This window comes from Ipomoea triloba, chromosome 1, assembly GCF_003576645.1.
Source record: "Ipomoea triloba cultivar NCNSP0323 chromosome 1, ASM357664v1".
Taxonomy (NCBI): Eukaryota; Viridiplantae; Streptophyta; class Magnoliopsida; order Solanales; family Convolvulaceae; genus Ipomoea; species Ipomoea triloba.
Window position 1 is genome coordinate 27,711,849 of NC_044916.1, and position 14,644 is coordinate 27,726,492.

General features: G+C 35.6%; 2 protein-coding genes across 2 annotated transcripts in view; both read left to right on the forward strand.

The window, feature by feature from the left end:
- Positions 1–7,437: 7,437 nt before the first annotated feature.
- On the forward strand, positions 7,438–12,899 carry LOC116012761 (triacylglycerol lipase 1). Its single transcript, XM_031252416.1, has 9 exons — positions 7,438–7,702; positions 7,930–8,040; positions 8,760–8,900; positions 9,069–9,179; positions 9,249–9,392; positions 9,475–9,515; positions 9,620–9,696; positions 12,175–12,270; positions 12,403–12,899. The coding sequence occupies exons 1-9, from the start codon at positions 7,535–7,537 to the stop codon at positions 12,726–12,728; spliced, it is 1,215 nt and encodes a 404-aa protein (XP_031108276.1). The 5' UTR covers positions 7,438–7,534; the 3' UTR covers positions 12,729–12,899.
- A 284-nt stretch (positions 12,900–13,183) lies between these two features.
- The window catches only part of LOC116016895 (RNA pseudouridine synthase 4, mitochondrial), a 4,423-nt gene continuing 2,962 nt past the window's right edge, over positions 13,184–14,644 (forward strand). Inside the window, exons 1-5 of the mRNA XM_031257343.1 lie at positions 13,184–13,558; positions 13,862–13,906; positions 14,057–14,197; positions 14,262–14,309; positions 14,387–14,467. Of these exons, the coding sequence (XP_031113203.1) occupies positions 13,199–13,558; positions 13,862–13,906; positions 14,057–14,197; positions 14,262–14,309; positions 14,387–14,467 (675 nt within the window). The 5' untranslated portion in view covers positions 13,184–13,198. The remainder of the gene's footprint in view (positions 13,559–13,861; positions 13,907–14,056; positions 14,198–14,261; positions 14,310–14,386; positions 14,468–14,644) is intronic.

Here is a 14,644-nt window from a genome sequence, read left to right on the forward strand (position 1 = left end):
TTCAAGGAAAAAAATATGTTGAGTTTTGGACTCGGGAGTGCTTATATTAATTGCTTAGTTAACAAAGAGATTAAGGATACACAATAAAAGATGGCAAAGATGGGTCATCTAACTAAAATAAAGGGCCTTTTCTCGAGTTGTATTACTTATCATATCAAAAAAGGAGTCAAAAATTTCACAAGTACTGCAAGGCCAAATCGGCAATGTAACAGTGCAAAATTTTGAATCCCATTAGGGTGTGTTTAATTTAGAAACTCAGAAAATGATTTTCCGAAATCATTTTCCGGGTTTCCTTTGTTTGGAAAGGCATGAAAATTACATTAAACCGAAAACAACTTCCGTTGACCAAGGAAAATGACGCTATTTTTCCGGAAAACGACTTCCAATTTTTTTTGTCTGGAAGTCATTTTTCAGAAATGGCTTTAGGGAGATTTCACCAAAATGGCCAAGGCTCTTTCGTTCCGGTGGACTGGTTTCCACCGCCAAAGATATTAATGATCGCACACATGAGAACCACACCTTAAGTGAGAACTTGAGAACTGACATTAGTGCACACAATTTATCTACTACATACACTGATGAGCATATATACACATCACAAACTACTCCATGGATGCATTATGCGCTTAAAATATTTTATTGTGTTCATGTACAAGTTCGCAGGTTTTACGAGAGGAGGGGTTCTCATTCAAACATCACCCTATATATATATATATATATATATATATATATATATATATATATATATATATATATATATATATATATATATATATATAAAGGAAATTAGTTTCTAATGTTTCTATATTGATAGGATATATGATTTAATTATATCTATAATAAAGATGGAAATTACTCTATAATACTTTTTTTTTTCATATATTAATATTTTAATAAATTTTGCAAAAAGAAGTTAGTTTATTGGATTATTTGGACTTGGAATATGTAATTGCTATTTTAATATTATGTTTTAATCCAATTCTTATTAGTCACATTTGAAATATTTTTAAGTTAACATATTGGCCCTGTTTGGTAAATGACTGGTGGCTGATTGGATTGGCTGTTTGGGTTAGAAGGTATGATTTGTTGATAATATTAGCTGATTGTTGAAAATTGTTTGATAAATTAGCTGTTAGCTGATATCTTTTTGGTATAATTTCTTTTCTCAAAAAGTTAATTGAAAAGGTTGCTTTGAGTAGCCTTTGGAATTTTAGCATTTTGGAGTTACAAAAAGCTTATTAACCAAACAACTAATAGTGGTCAAATAAGCCAAAATTGGCTGATAGGCTGATTCTTAATTTCATGCTAGCCCTGTTTTGTAAATAATCAGCCTATCAGCCAATTTTGGCTTATTTGATCACTATTAGTTGTTTGGTTGATATGCTTTTTGTAACTCCAAAATGCTAAAATTCAAAAGGCTACTCAAAGTAGCCTTTTCAATTAGCTTTTTGAGAAAAGAAATTATACCAAAAGCCTTTTCAATTAGCTTTTTGAGAAAAGAAATTATACCAAATAGCTTTTCAATTAGCTTTTTGAGAAAAGAAATTATACCAAATAGCTTTTCAATTAGCTTTTTGAGAAAAGAAATTATACCAAATAGCTATCAGCTAACCTTTTTGAGAAAAGAAATTATACCAAATAGCTATCAGCTAACAACCAAGAGAAAAGAAATTATACCAAATAGCTATCAGCTAACAACCAATTTATCAAACAACTTTCTACAATCAGCTAATATTATCAACAAATCATACCTTCTATCCCAAACAGCCAACCCAATCAGCCAACAGTCATTTATCAAACAGGGCCATTGTGAATTAGTGATTTGGCTGTTATTACATTCTCACTAGTCTAACCACGTTACTACGTTAGTATATATATTTAATGGTAATAGTATTTTTAAAAAGGAAATATATAGCCAGGCCAGTATAACTTTTGTTTTCCAAATAATTGTGTAATAATGTATATAATGAGTTTGGTGTTGAGAATCGTATATATGTTTTTAAAGTTGCGGTCTGTTAAAAGAATTGGAGTAGGTTGAATCAGTTTTAATTTCATTGAATGATATGATGGTCATCAGAGTCTGCGTCAACCATGAAGACTTAATTAGGGAACACAATACAATACAAATAAACTAGGAAATCATTACTGTACTATTATATATATTACGGAGTTTTTATATATATATTAAAGTTATTAGTTTTTGGTGTGTGTAGAAAGGTAAAAAAACTTATAAAACACGAACACGTATAATTAATGTATATATGTTGCAATATGCATGTTAGAGGATTTGACTGAGAGACCCAATTCAAAGATGCATGTTTTTCAAACATGGACAAATGAAACATTCAAACAACATGCATATGCATATGTTTCAATAAAATACAACTTTTTTTAAGGTTTTCAAACCAGAAAAACGCATTCATTCAATTATATATGCCGTATCTCAGCTTCTACGTACTGTACTGCTCCATATATAATAAAAAGTCAAAAACAAAACATGCATAATGTCCTGTACGTATGTTCTACCTACCTACCTACTGCATGCATCATTTGGATCTATATATATACGTACACCAGGCCACCATTTTTGCCTACAACATTGTTATATTTCATCAGCGCCTCTCTGATCTTCGCTGGTTTTTGAGTACGTTTTGATCAGCTAGCTAGCTCACCAGAAACCCATATATATACCAAGAAAACCTGCCTCAGAGATTTATTATTTTAGAAAGAAAAATGGGGTTTAAATGGTGTAGTAGTGCAATTTTTTGGGTGATATTGTGTAGTGTGGTGTTGGTGGTCTTCAACTGTAATGTTGAGGGCTCCAGAACTCTGAAACACAAATCATCATCATCTTCTGTGCTTTCCATGGCGACGGAGAGCTTCTCTGCCATCATAGAAAGGGCTTACTCGGGACCAAGTCACAGCGGCCGCGGCCACTAACCTCACCCCATTTCTTTATCATATATATAATCCATCTCAGCTCATCTATCTCTCCTTTTCTATTGTTTTTTGTTTCTGAGTATTCACACTGTATTATTCAATGTAAGCTGACACAAGACAAGTACGTACTGGAATTCATCATATTGTCATAAAATATATAGTCTATGTAATAATATTATATTGTTTGATTCTTTACATTACTTTAATTTATTATCAGCTTGGTTTAAATCTGAGTCAACATTATATTTTCTTGATAACTTAACTCAAGTTTATTTTCCAGCTTGACCATATTCTAAATCGAAGCATGTGCTTCATTTCAACTAAATCTGTATTGTACATTTATGCAATAGTCTCATGACCTTTGGCATGACTCTGATACTAATCGAAGCATGTGCTTCATCTCAACTAAAAACCTAAGTTAGTAATTGGATTGCACATTTATGTTTATATATTATTTATGCTCAACATTCTGAATCTCATTGCATGAATCTGACTCTATAAGATCATGACTAGATAAATTGAGTCAATCTAATTTTCAAATTCAACACTAAACAATCATTTATATGTGTGCCCAAAAAGCCCAACACAAACGTAACCCAAATTAACTTTCAATATATGTTTAATTTGTGGCAATAATATATCGAACCCCCACCTACCTAACAAAGTAAAGTATATTATGATGGACTTTTGAAAAATAAAGAGTAAAATGTATTATGAGTACAATATTCTTAGTAGAAATCTTTTGATTCTTTACTTGATGAGTAGAAATATTTCATGAAAGCTCTATTATCCGCTTAGATGTTACTCTGATCGACTGATCTGTACTTGAAAATCATCAAAAACTGTCTTGAACAAAATTGGCTTCAACATAATGAATTTAAACTTGAAACTCTAACTTAATTATACTTTATACTTATAGTACATAGCTTAATTAATTTGGAATTTCTCTACCTTTACTTGTGGAGTGTTTTCTTTACTGGTACTTTACTTGAGATGATGACCTCTATTTATAATGCAGAAATTAAACCATCAAGTGACCTCTTATATATTATAATGGAGAAAGCGTGTTACTAAGCCTGACTATTATTGAATCCTTTGGCTTATCTTAGACAAATTATGCAACATTTGAACATTTAAATATATTTGAATAATGAGTTTATTATATATTATTGGTATAATTTGTTTTGGATGACGTGGAAAATTCGTTGTCACTATATAATGGTGTGTATTTGGTAAATCTTGCTTAAGTGATTGAAATCCTGGGCAAATTATATGGTGAATCATGATCCACATTGTAAGGTAGCCCAATATTGATAAATGTTAGTCTTTTTTTAGTATACCAAAAATTCATTTTTAATGTACTACATATTTATTTTTAGATAGTACACTACAAATGAACTTTTAAAAATGAATATTTAGTATACTAAAAATGAACATGTATATCAATGATTCATTTTACGGCAAATTTTATGTGGACCATTAAAAAAATATTTTTAATATATTAAAAGTATATTATTTGTGTATTGAATATACATTATTTGGTCATACAAAAAATAATATACTTTCAGTATTTTTACTTTATGTAAACAAATAATATATTTTTTATTTGTGGTCGACACAACCCTGTTTCTTAAAATAATGATTGTAATTTTACAAATGTGGACCAATCTAGATCATAGGCCTAACAATATGCTTCACATGCATTGGAGCCAATTACCCATGGGCCGGTCAATTCGTTGGGTCTCAATTCTCAAAGATTCAGTATTCAAATGGGGATTTCAAATAGTTGAAGTTACCCATTTGTAAAGTGTATTGGATCAACCCATTTATTAGTTCGAGAGGCGATTTTCGTAGCTAGTTTTAGAAAGTGGGGTTTGCACCCTCCTAATTAATTTTATCACTGATGTAATTTCTCGTGAAGTTTGTTAATGAAGTTGGTCTTTCTCTCAAAACAAAAAATTGTATTATTTTTCTTTTAATGACTGAATAAAGTTGGAATTTTTGCGATTACTAATTAAGGCATATTTGTATAAAAGGTGATTTTCAGTCGGTAAAAGTGTTTCCAACTACAATAAAAATATTTCATGAAAATTCTGACCAAAACAATTACTTTGGACGGAAATACCAACTAACACAAAAAATTGACAGAAAATCTTAGACCGGTAAGCCACCACCCCTGTCGTGGAAATTATGGCAAACATTGGTCGGTAGTTATCAATATTTCTTACCAAAGTTAGCTGAATTTATTTTAGGCCATGTTTGGAAGAAATTATTTTCCGACTTTTTAGTTTTTTTTTTTGGTAAATTTACAGGGTCTTTCTCTCCGTCCGTTTAACGGTCCGGGGTCCACCCGCGTTCGCTCCGGGAAGCACGGGAGCTGGCCCAGGGGGAATCGTCACTTGTGGGAATTGAATCCGAGTTCTCCCGAAATTTCTCCCCACAATTTTTTTTTTTTTTTGTATTTTGATGCAATTGGAGAATTCAGTTAATGGAAAATAATTTTCGTTGATTGAAAAAAAATCTAGTCATTTTCCGTCACACTCGAAACAAGGTTTTTCGCGAAAATTATAAGTTTAGTTTCCGCTAGAAACCTTTTAAAAAAATTATAAATAATATCATTTTAAATTTTTTTTATATTATTATAATTATTTTATATTCTAAATAAAATATTTAAAATATTTAATTATACAATTTTACTTATTTTATAGAAAATAAACCAAACACATAAAGATAATTTTTTAATGTTTACCCAAACACAAAAAAGAAAAATATTTTTTTTAAAATAACTTATTTTTCAGAAGTCATTTTCCTGCTTTTGACTTTAAAAGAAAAAAAAATCATATTTCCTAGAAAAATTTTTCGAACAGCCATAGCTCCAATATCGAGCTAACAAAATCTTTGGTAAAAAAATAAATAAATAAAACTAAAACATTTGCCAAAAGAAGACTCCAAACCTAAAAGAAGGTCTAAGCATCCTTTTCAACCAAGGTTAAGAGATTTCATTTGATACGCCATCGATGCGTTCAACTGAATTATTGCTGAAGCAAACTCTGTTCTTATCCAATTCTCCAGACACATCAACCCAACTAGCACCTTAACCTACCTATCTTTTTTGAATACTATTGACTATGTTACAATGCAGTATCTGTTTACAGCTACTTTTTCAATCTAATGAAACACAAAGAATCAATATCGCTTTTACTGAGACTCAAATTCACACCCTTTCAATTTTCATATGAGAGTGCAACTGGGTGCTAGACCACAAGATCTTGGCACCTATCTTTTATCCATATAATTCTCTTTTATTGTTTGAAAAAAAAAACATAAAATATGCCACTGAACTTTTATAGGTTGTACCATGCAAAATTGAAAGGTGTTGCATTTTCAGAGACAAATGAAGCTTTAGGGCATTACAAGTAACAATTCGCAACATTTTCATATAGGAGGTTGTGATTTAATGGCACCAATGTTATACTCTCATATGAGAGGTTATGGATTAAAATTAAATGCTTAATAATTATAATGAATTTTAGTACAATAGTACATTTGTTTGGAAATAAATCGAAATTGAAATCATTATCGAAATTGTTTTTGTTTTATAACTATAATCAAACACACACACACATGCGCGCGCGCACACACATATATATATATAGTATCTGTTCAACATGATTATGTCAACATTATTGATTGGGATGAGACTCAAACATGTGACATTTCATTTGGGATTGAAATTGGTACGAGTAATTAAAGATTGTGATAGCAGGGAAAGACTCATTAATCACTGAAAGCGCCATAGAAAAGTGATTTGTTTTACCCGCATGGATAAATTAGTTGATCATCAAGTGATAATTTATGAGAAAAGAGCTAAAGACACATAATTGAATTTTAACAATTGCAGTATATATTAGTATCATATTTAGTAAATATTTATTATATTTCTATTTCTTAATCCAATTCCAATCACACTATAATATAATTTATGATTTATAACTTCCACAAGCTAAAGAATACAATTAAATTCATATTTGTTATGAATATAATAATAATGTGTGGCCATTATCTCAATTATTGTATTTCTGGACATATGAAGACTCAAGTGTCCTTTGGAGTATTGAAGGGTTAACGTTATTGCCTATATATAGGCCTATGTATTTCATTTGTAAATGTACCAATTGAGAATATCAATAAGAAATATCTCGGCTCCCTTCTCTCCATTTCTCCTTTACAATTCTTCTTGTTATTGTTCTCGCATTCCATTTTTGCTCTGTTTGTTGGTGTTGTTGCTTGCAATTCCTTTAGTTTCATAACAATATTCTATTTTTTTGCTTATTCCATTCTCTCAAATTTCATTGCATATTTGCATTTACAAAACATGCCTAAAGATACCAGTGTACTGAGTGTCTGAGTGTAGACAGTAGAGTATGATCAACTCGCCATTTAAGCGCGTGGGATACTTTATCTAAAGTCAAAGTAATCCGAGTCCAAACAAATCGATAACTGGGCGATCGCTTGATTCGCTTCACTCCCCCCCTATGATCATCGGCCATCTCTCAGACCGTTGTTGAGCAGTTGGAAGTCACCGGCGGTAGAAATGCGGCATCCACTAGCGGTTCTCCTGCTCGCTATATTTCTCTTCTTTTCTGCCGCCAATTCCACCGGAAACTTCACCGGCTTTTCAAATATCCGCCTCAAGTCTGAGGTCACTGGACTCTGCGCTGACCTCATTGAACCTTCCGGTTTCCCTTGCTCTGAACACTCCGTAAATCTCTTATCATGCTGGAATCATCATTCCGTAAACTGTGTCAATTTGTCTGGGAGTGGTGAATTACTGAGAAAGTTCCGCTCGATGTTTTGCTTTCCTTGTACCATTTGTGCTAGTATTGGAATTTGTTTTTGTCATAAATTGCTCCGTGTTAAAGATTCTCCCATTGTATAATTTTGGTTTGTAAATTAGCTGAAATTTTGTGTGTAAATGTTTCATTGCAGACCGAAACAGAGGATGGCTTCGTTCTTGGGCTACAACGGGTCGGGTCCAGTTCAGGAATTGTCAATGGGAGAATGGGCCCACCGGTTCTTCTCATTCATGGTCTTTTTATGGTAATTTCTTCTCCAATGTGTTGTCTTGGATTTAGGCAAATTATACTAAGGAAATGTTTATTTTTAGTATACAGAATATTCATTTCGTTTTGTTGGATACCATAACAATGAACATTCATATACGAAAAAAAAATTGAATTCAATTTACTAAAAATAACCTTATTTCAATGGTTCATCTGGATCATAGTCCAGGGTATAATGATTGCTGGATTTATCAGTGGCACTTCAACAATAAGTTAATCTGAATCCTTGTTTTCTGGACTTAAATTTGTCACTTTTGATGGAAATGTGGCACACGTTTAGTTGCGAGTGTATTACTCCGGCCTTCTAAATATTAGTTATTCGCCCCTTGCATTCTCAACAGTTAATGTTGTGACTCATGCTGGCTAATTAAGGCCCAAGGTCTTGCTAAATCTGCTAGTTGATCGTTTCAAGATCAGTTGATTTAAAGTCTGTCGGATTGTTGTGTGATAGGCGTGCTGGATACTTTCTATGCTTTAACATTTATCCAACATTGTGTAAGTGTGATGATAAACTGTCATGGTTTGTTATCTTGGCTGAAGTAATAATGTGTAAAGATAGAATTCCATATTGCCAATTTGCCATGAGCATTTTTTAGTTAGTACAGCATGATAAAAATAGAGGATCATTTTTGCAGTAAGTAGACATTATGGATCTCATTACCCCCCTAAAGATTTGTAGAATTTGTATTCAAACAGGCGGGTGATGCATGGTTTTTGAATTCTGCAAATCAATCATTGGGCTTTATACTTGCTGATCGTGGCTTTGATGTTTGGGTTGGAAATGTACGGGGAACACGCTGGAGCTATGGGCATGTATCTTTATCTGAGAAAGATAAGGTAATTTATTATTGTATCTGTGGAGCTCATCACATCATGCATACCTGTCCCAATAGGCTTTAATTAGACATGGATTTCTGCTTATTCTAATGACCGTTTTGGTTTGAAATTTATGCTATATGCAGGGTAGCTCAAACAATTTGTATCTGATGTTTCACTTTGTTATAGGACTTCTGGGACTGGAGCTGGCAAGAGTTGGCTCTTTATGATCTAGCAGAGATGACACGCTATATATATTCACTCACCAACTCAAAAGTACTTATTGTAGGGCACTCACAGGTATAAATTCCTCCACAGATTTTGTATTGGTTCATAAACTGCTGCTTTAACACCCATCTTCTATTTCAGGGAACAATAATTTCTCTGGCTGCTTTTACTCAGCCAGATATAGTAGAAATGGTTGAAGGCGCAGCATTCCTTTGCCCTATATCATATTTGGATCATATTACATCCACTTTTGTCCGTAGATTGGTAAACATGTATCTTGATGAGGTACTTGGATGAGTCCTTGTCATTATTCCTAATGTGGATTTGATGTTTTATTATTACTAAAAATACTTTATTCTTTGGACAGGTGATTCTTGCATTGGGCATTCATGAACTTAATTTCAAGAGGTTTTACTATTCTTTTTGCTCTGCCTTGAGATTAAACTCTTGAACTATTTGTGTATTTATATTTGATATTTCTCTAATTCTTGTTTTATTTTATTTTATTCCAGTGACATCTGCACTCGGGTCATGGATATGATGTGCAATGGACATCTTGACTGTGCCGACATGTTATCAGCTATCACAGGTTCCATTTCTTCTTTGGATAACATGATCTTCAAAATTTAAGGGAAACACATTCAGTTGCTCCTCAATGTGTCGTGCAAGTGTCAGGTTCTGTGTGTGTGTGTGTAAATTTCAATCTAACTTTGGATCAACATTTCATGAAACATAATTTATGGAGTGCCTGCAGTTTCCAAATTAGCCATTAAAAAAAGTGAGCGATTAGACTGTTGATAAAAATGCTTCACAGTTTGCTTTCCATTATGGCATAATTAGTATGATGTCATGTGGACATGTGGTCAAGCTGCCATTGAGCCAAAGACTTTGTGGTCAAGCTGTCATGTGGCATAAATTTGAGTGTACTTTTTTTTTTTTGATACTTTACATTTCTCAACTTACACTAAACTAATCCTAAGCCCCTAGAACCCCTGCCCAAGGGCGCTGAAGGAGGTAAATCGTGAGTCACCCGATCAGTCCTAAGTTTCCATCCCTGCCTGCATGTACACTCTGCACACAAGGAGTCTTCATAACCTCTAATAAATTTTTTTGGGCTTTGGGTCTCCCAATGACTCCCCATGTCTTTAATAGCAGCATAAATGTCACATGTACAATGGCACAAAACCTACACACACACACATCCATTTATTGTCTTTCATAGTTTACATTATATTTTCTATTGGAATAAGAGCCAAATTGGCCACTGAACGTAACGCGAAAGTGCAATCAGGCCACTCAACCAAAAAAACGTGCAATTAAGTCACTAAACAGCGCAAATCCCTCCGAATTCACCTGCCAGCCAGTTTCCAGGTCTTCTTTCCAGTTGTCCGCTGACATGGCTGATTAACTGGCATTGATGGCTGACATGGCTATGACCTGGTTAGGGAGTTGAGCAAAACAACAAAAAATAGGTGGTATATTGTATTTCTTTCTTCCCAAATTTCTTATGGTCTACCGTGGATGGGCCAATTTGCTTCCACAGCCGCACCCCGGTTGCCGTCGACGAGAAGGAGGGGGGAGAAACCTCCACCGCTTAACTCTGCCATTGGCGCCGGAAACAGGGGAACGCCTCCGCTAGTTCGTTCGCATGCCGCCGTCGCTGAATAGAGAGGATGGAGAAAGCCGTTGTTCGCAGCTTGCCGGAGGAACGGACCGGAGTTTGCTGAAGCTTCGCACAATCTCTACTGTTCAAGCTCGTAGCTGCCGCCGTCGGTGATCGTCGCACGCAACTGCTGCGCTTGGAAGGATGTCGTCGACTTCAGAGGATGAGAACCAGCACCACTGCTGAGCTTCATCAATCAACGCCGTGACCCAAGGAAGCCGATGGAAGGTGCAGCGCGATATTTACAGATCTGAGGTGCAGCGCCTTCGATATTTACAGATCTGCGGCTGCATTTCAACGCGAGCTTCGTGGCCGAATCGAATCGCGAAAAAATCGAAGGAATCGCGGTGGCAAGCTCCGTCTTAGGAGTGTCTCCTCTNAGACACTCCTAAGACGGAGCTTGCCACCGCGATTCCTTCGATTTTTTCGCGATTCGATTCGGCCACGAAGCTCGCGTTGAAATGCAGCCGCAGATCTGTAAATATCGAAGGCGCTGCACCTCAGATCTGTAAATATCGCGCTGCACCTTCCATCGGCTTCCTTGGGTCACGGCGTTGATTGATGAAGCTCAGCAGTGGTGCTGGTTCTCATCCTCTGAAGTCGACGACATCCTTCCAAGCGCAGCAGTTGCGTGCGACGATCACCGACGGCGGCAGCTACGAGCTTGAACAGTAGAGATTGTGCGAAGCTTCAGCAAACTCCGGTCCGTTCCTCCGGCAAGCTGCGAACAACGGCTTTCTCCATCCTCTCTATTCAGCGACGGCGGCATGCGAACGAACTAGCGGAGGCGTTCCCCTGTTTCCGGCGCCAATGGCAGAGTTAAGCGGTGGAGGTTTCTCCCCCCTCCTTCTCGTCGACGGCAACCGGGGTGCGGCTGTGGAAGCAAATTGGCCCATCCACGGTAGACCATAAGAAATTTGGGAAGAAAGAAATACAATATACCACCTATTTTTTGTTGTTTTGCTCAACTCCCTAACCAGGTCATAGCCATGTCAGCCATCAATGCCAGTTAATCAGCCATGTCAGCGGACAACTGGAAAGAAGACCTGGAAACTGGCTGGCAGGTGAATTCGGAGGGATTTGCGCTGTTTAGTGACTTAATTGCACGTTTTTTTGGTTGAGTGGCCTGATTGCACTTTCGCGTTACGTTCAGTGGCTAATTTGGCCCTTATTCCTTTTCTATTTATTTGTTTTAATAATTTTTCCTCTATAGTGTTGCATTTCTTTTCTTATAATAATGCGAAATTCTTATCTCATCATTTGTGTTGCACTGCTCCCACTTGCTGAATTTCCTGGATCTGTACTGGAAATAGGCATTACCTCATATGCTAAGATGAGAACAATTGCAGTTTTTCTGAATCCATTTGATTTGCTAAAGGGGGGACTATAAATCTATAATTGCAGGGGAGAATTGCTGCTTCAACTCTTCTAGAATTGATTTCTATCTTGAATATGAACCACATCCATCATCCTCAAAGAACTTGAATCATCTTTTCCAGAGTAATTCATCTTGCACTGCCTCTAATCTTGTTGCCTTGTTATAACATTACCCTTCAGAAACTTTTATCCTCTCAAATCAAATTGTTTTGAGTCATCTAATTCTGCTATTTTCGTCTGTGTCCGCCTACGCAGTGATCCGGAAAGGTACATTTGCTAAGTATGACTATGGGCGGTTGAAAAACTTGAAGCTTTATGGTCAAATGAAGCCCCCGGAATTTGATCTTAGCGAGATTCCCAGTTCTCTGCCTCTGTGGATGGGTTACGGAGGGAATGATGCCTTGGCAGATGTTACAGATGTTGAACGCACCATCAGCGAGTTGCAGTCCAAGCCAGATCTGCTTTATCTAGACGACTATGGTCACATCGATTTCCTTTTGAGTGTAAGTGCAAAAGAAGATGTTTATGACAGCATGATTGGGTTTTTCAAGTCATTGCAGCAGAATGTAAGCAGTTATTGAGTGATGAATTGTTGCACTCACATGTATATTAATACGTTTACTACTGTATCAGCTCAAGCTTTGCAGTAATTCCACTATGTCTGTTTGTAATTCTGCAAATATATTTGAACTTTGTAAATTGTAAATATAATTTAAAGATTCATTATTATTATTATTATTATTATTATGGTATGTGGAAGTTTTTAACTTTACAAGGTGTGATTTTGTCAATTGTTATATTATAGATTAGGGTCCACCCTGACATTGTGAATTCTAATATAAAAATTATGTGACTCTTAATATATTATGTGTCATTTAATTATTAATTAAAAAACAACACATAATTTGCAAAATTTGCTGTCACTTCCTGCAAAATTTGGACTTACATTTATATGGATACTGGATCGGGTCATTACGGAAAGAAATCCATTAGATTAAAATTTAAAACCCTACACTCTTTATTATGCCCTGAAAGCCCAAAACTCTTAACTATGGCGGAACGTTCTGTCCTCCGCCGAGCTTCCGTTTACTGCCGGCGGTTTACCGCCGTTCTCGGCGATGAGAACTCGTTAAGCTCAGGGTTCTTCCTCCGCCGATGTCACTGTGCCACTACCACGGCCCAGGCTGGGGCGGAGAGAGAAGGCGAGAGCGCAAAGAGGAGAGACAAGTGGTTCACTCTACCTCCATACACTCCCTCTATAGATGGTGCTGCTCTTGGGAAAGAGCTCGCAGGAAGGAGATCAGATACTATGGGGAAAACTGTCACCACCTTGACGGCGCTGAAATGGGTTCTGCATTGCTGCCCTGAGTTGCCAAGGTCTCTCGTACAGAAATTGTTTCGATTAAGACAGGTCTAATTAGTATATTTTGTTACATAGTTGTTTTCGAAAGCTATGAATTCAGGTTGAGATGCTATGATTTTCTTTGAAATGTTTTATTTTGGATCACAAGCCATATTCTATGATTAACATTCATTGCTGAAATTAAGCTGATTGCTTTGACCATATATAAGCATTGCTTGATGTGTATGGTTTCAGTACGTTTTCTATGTAGTAAAATATTTCCATTTTGAAAAAGTTAAATTCGACTAAGAAAAATCTCAACATTTTGCTGAAAGAAGAATTTATCAACCATCACCAGTTCTTTTGCTACAGGTTCGAAGGGTATCCGCTCCTGACCAAGAACAGCAATGCAAGAGGGTGAGATGAAACCTCTTGGCTTTTTAGATTGAGTTGCATCTGCTTACATACAAATGCAAAATGTTATGAAGTTGATCTCTTGTTTTACCTTACAGAGATTTTTTTTTCTTGATAATTAATTTACTGTGTCATAAATTATGTTTCTTGAAGGTCAATGCTAAAGATTTTATGAATACTGGGGATAAAATATTACTTCCTGTAACTGTTGAAAAGTTCCCCGCTGAAAAAGAAGTTGAGCACCTTTATAGCGAAGAACAAAGAGAGTTTCTCCATAGTATTGAATTATACAAGGTATGAGTGCTATTATGGATATTTAGATCCTATAAAACCGTATCTTATTCTTATCATATTTCAGGATCCCACAATTCTTGTTGTCAATAAACCCCCAGGGATGCCTGTTCAGGTGCTTATGAACTTCAATTGCTCTATTTGATTGATTGTAAATCTTAGAATTGTAAAAGGAAATGACCCGTTGGACAGGGTGGTGTAGGCATCAAACGAAGTTTAGATGAACTGGCTGCAAAATATATGAGATATGGCTATCCAGAGCCCCCTCGTTTGGTATGTTCATTTACTGATTCTATATGCTATGGTTAAGGTTTGCATGCTCATATTGTTATCTTGCCTGTGTATTTGACTTCCACTTCCTATCATCTGTCTCCTTGGTTCTTCGGTCTGTTAATCTTGGCCAAGCTTGCTTTTTTTTTTTTTTTTTTTTTTAAATAGGGGCACAGACTT

Coding starts and splice junctions, on each gene's coding strand:
- LOC116012761 (XM_031252416.1), top strand. CDS start 7,535: ATGCGGCATCCACTAGCGGTTCTCCTGCTCGCTATATTTCTCTTCTTT. Junction 9,180..9,248: donor TTATTGTAGGGCACTCACAG/GTATAAATTCCT, acceptor CTTCTATTTCAG/GGAACAATAATTTCTCTGGC. Junction 9,697..12,174: donor CATGTTATCAGCTATCACAG/GTTCCATTTCTT, acceptor CTATAATTGCAG/GGGAGAATTGCTGCTTCAAC.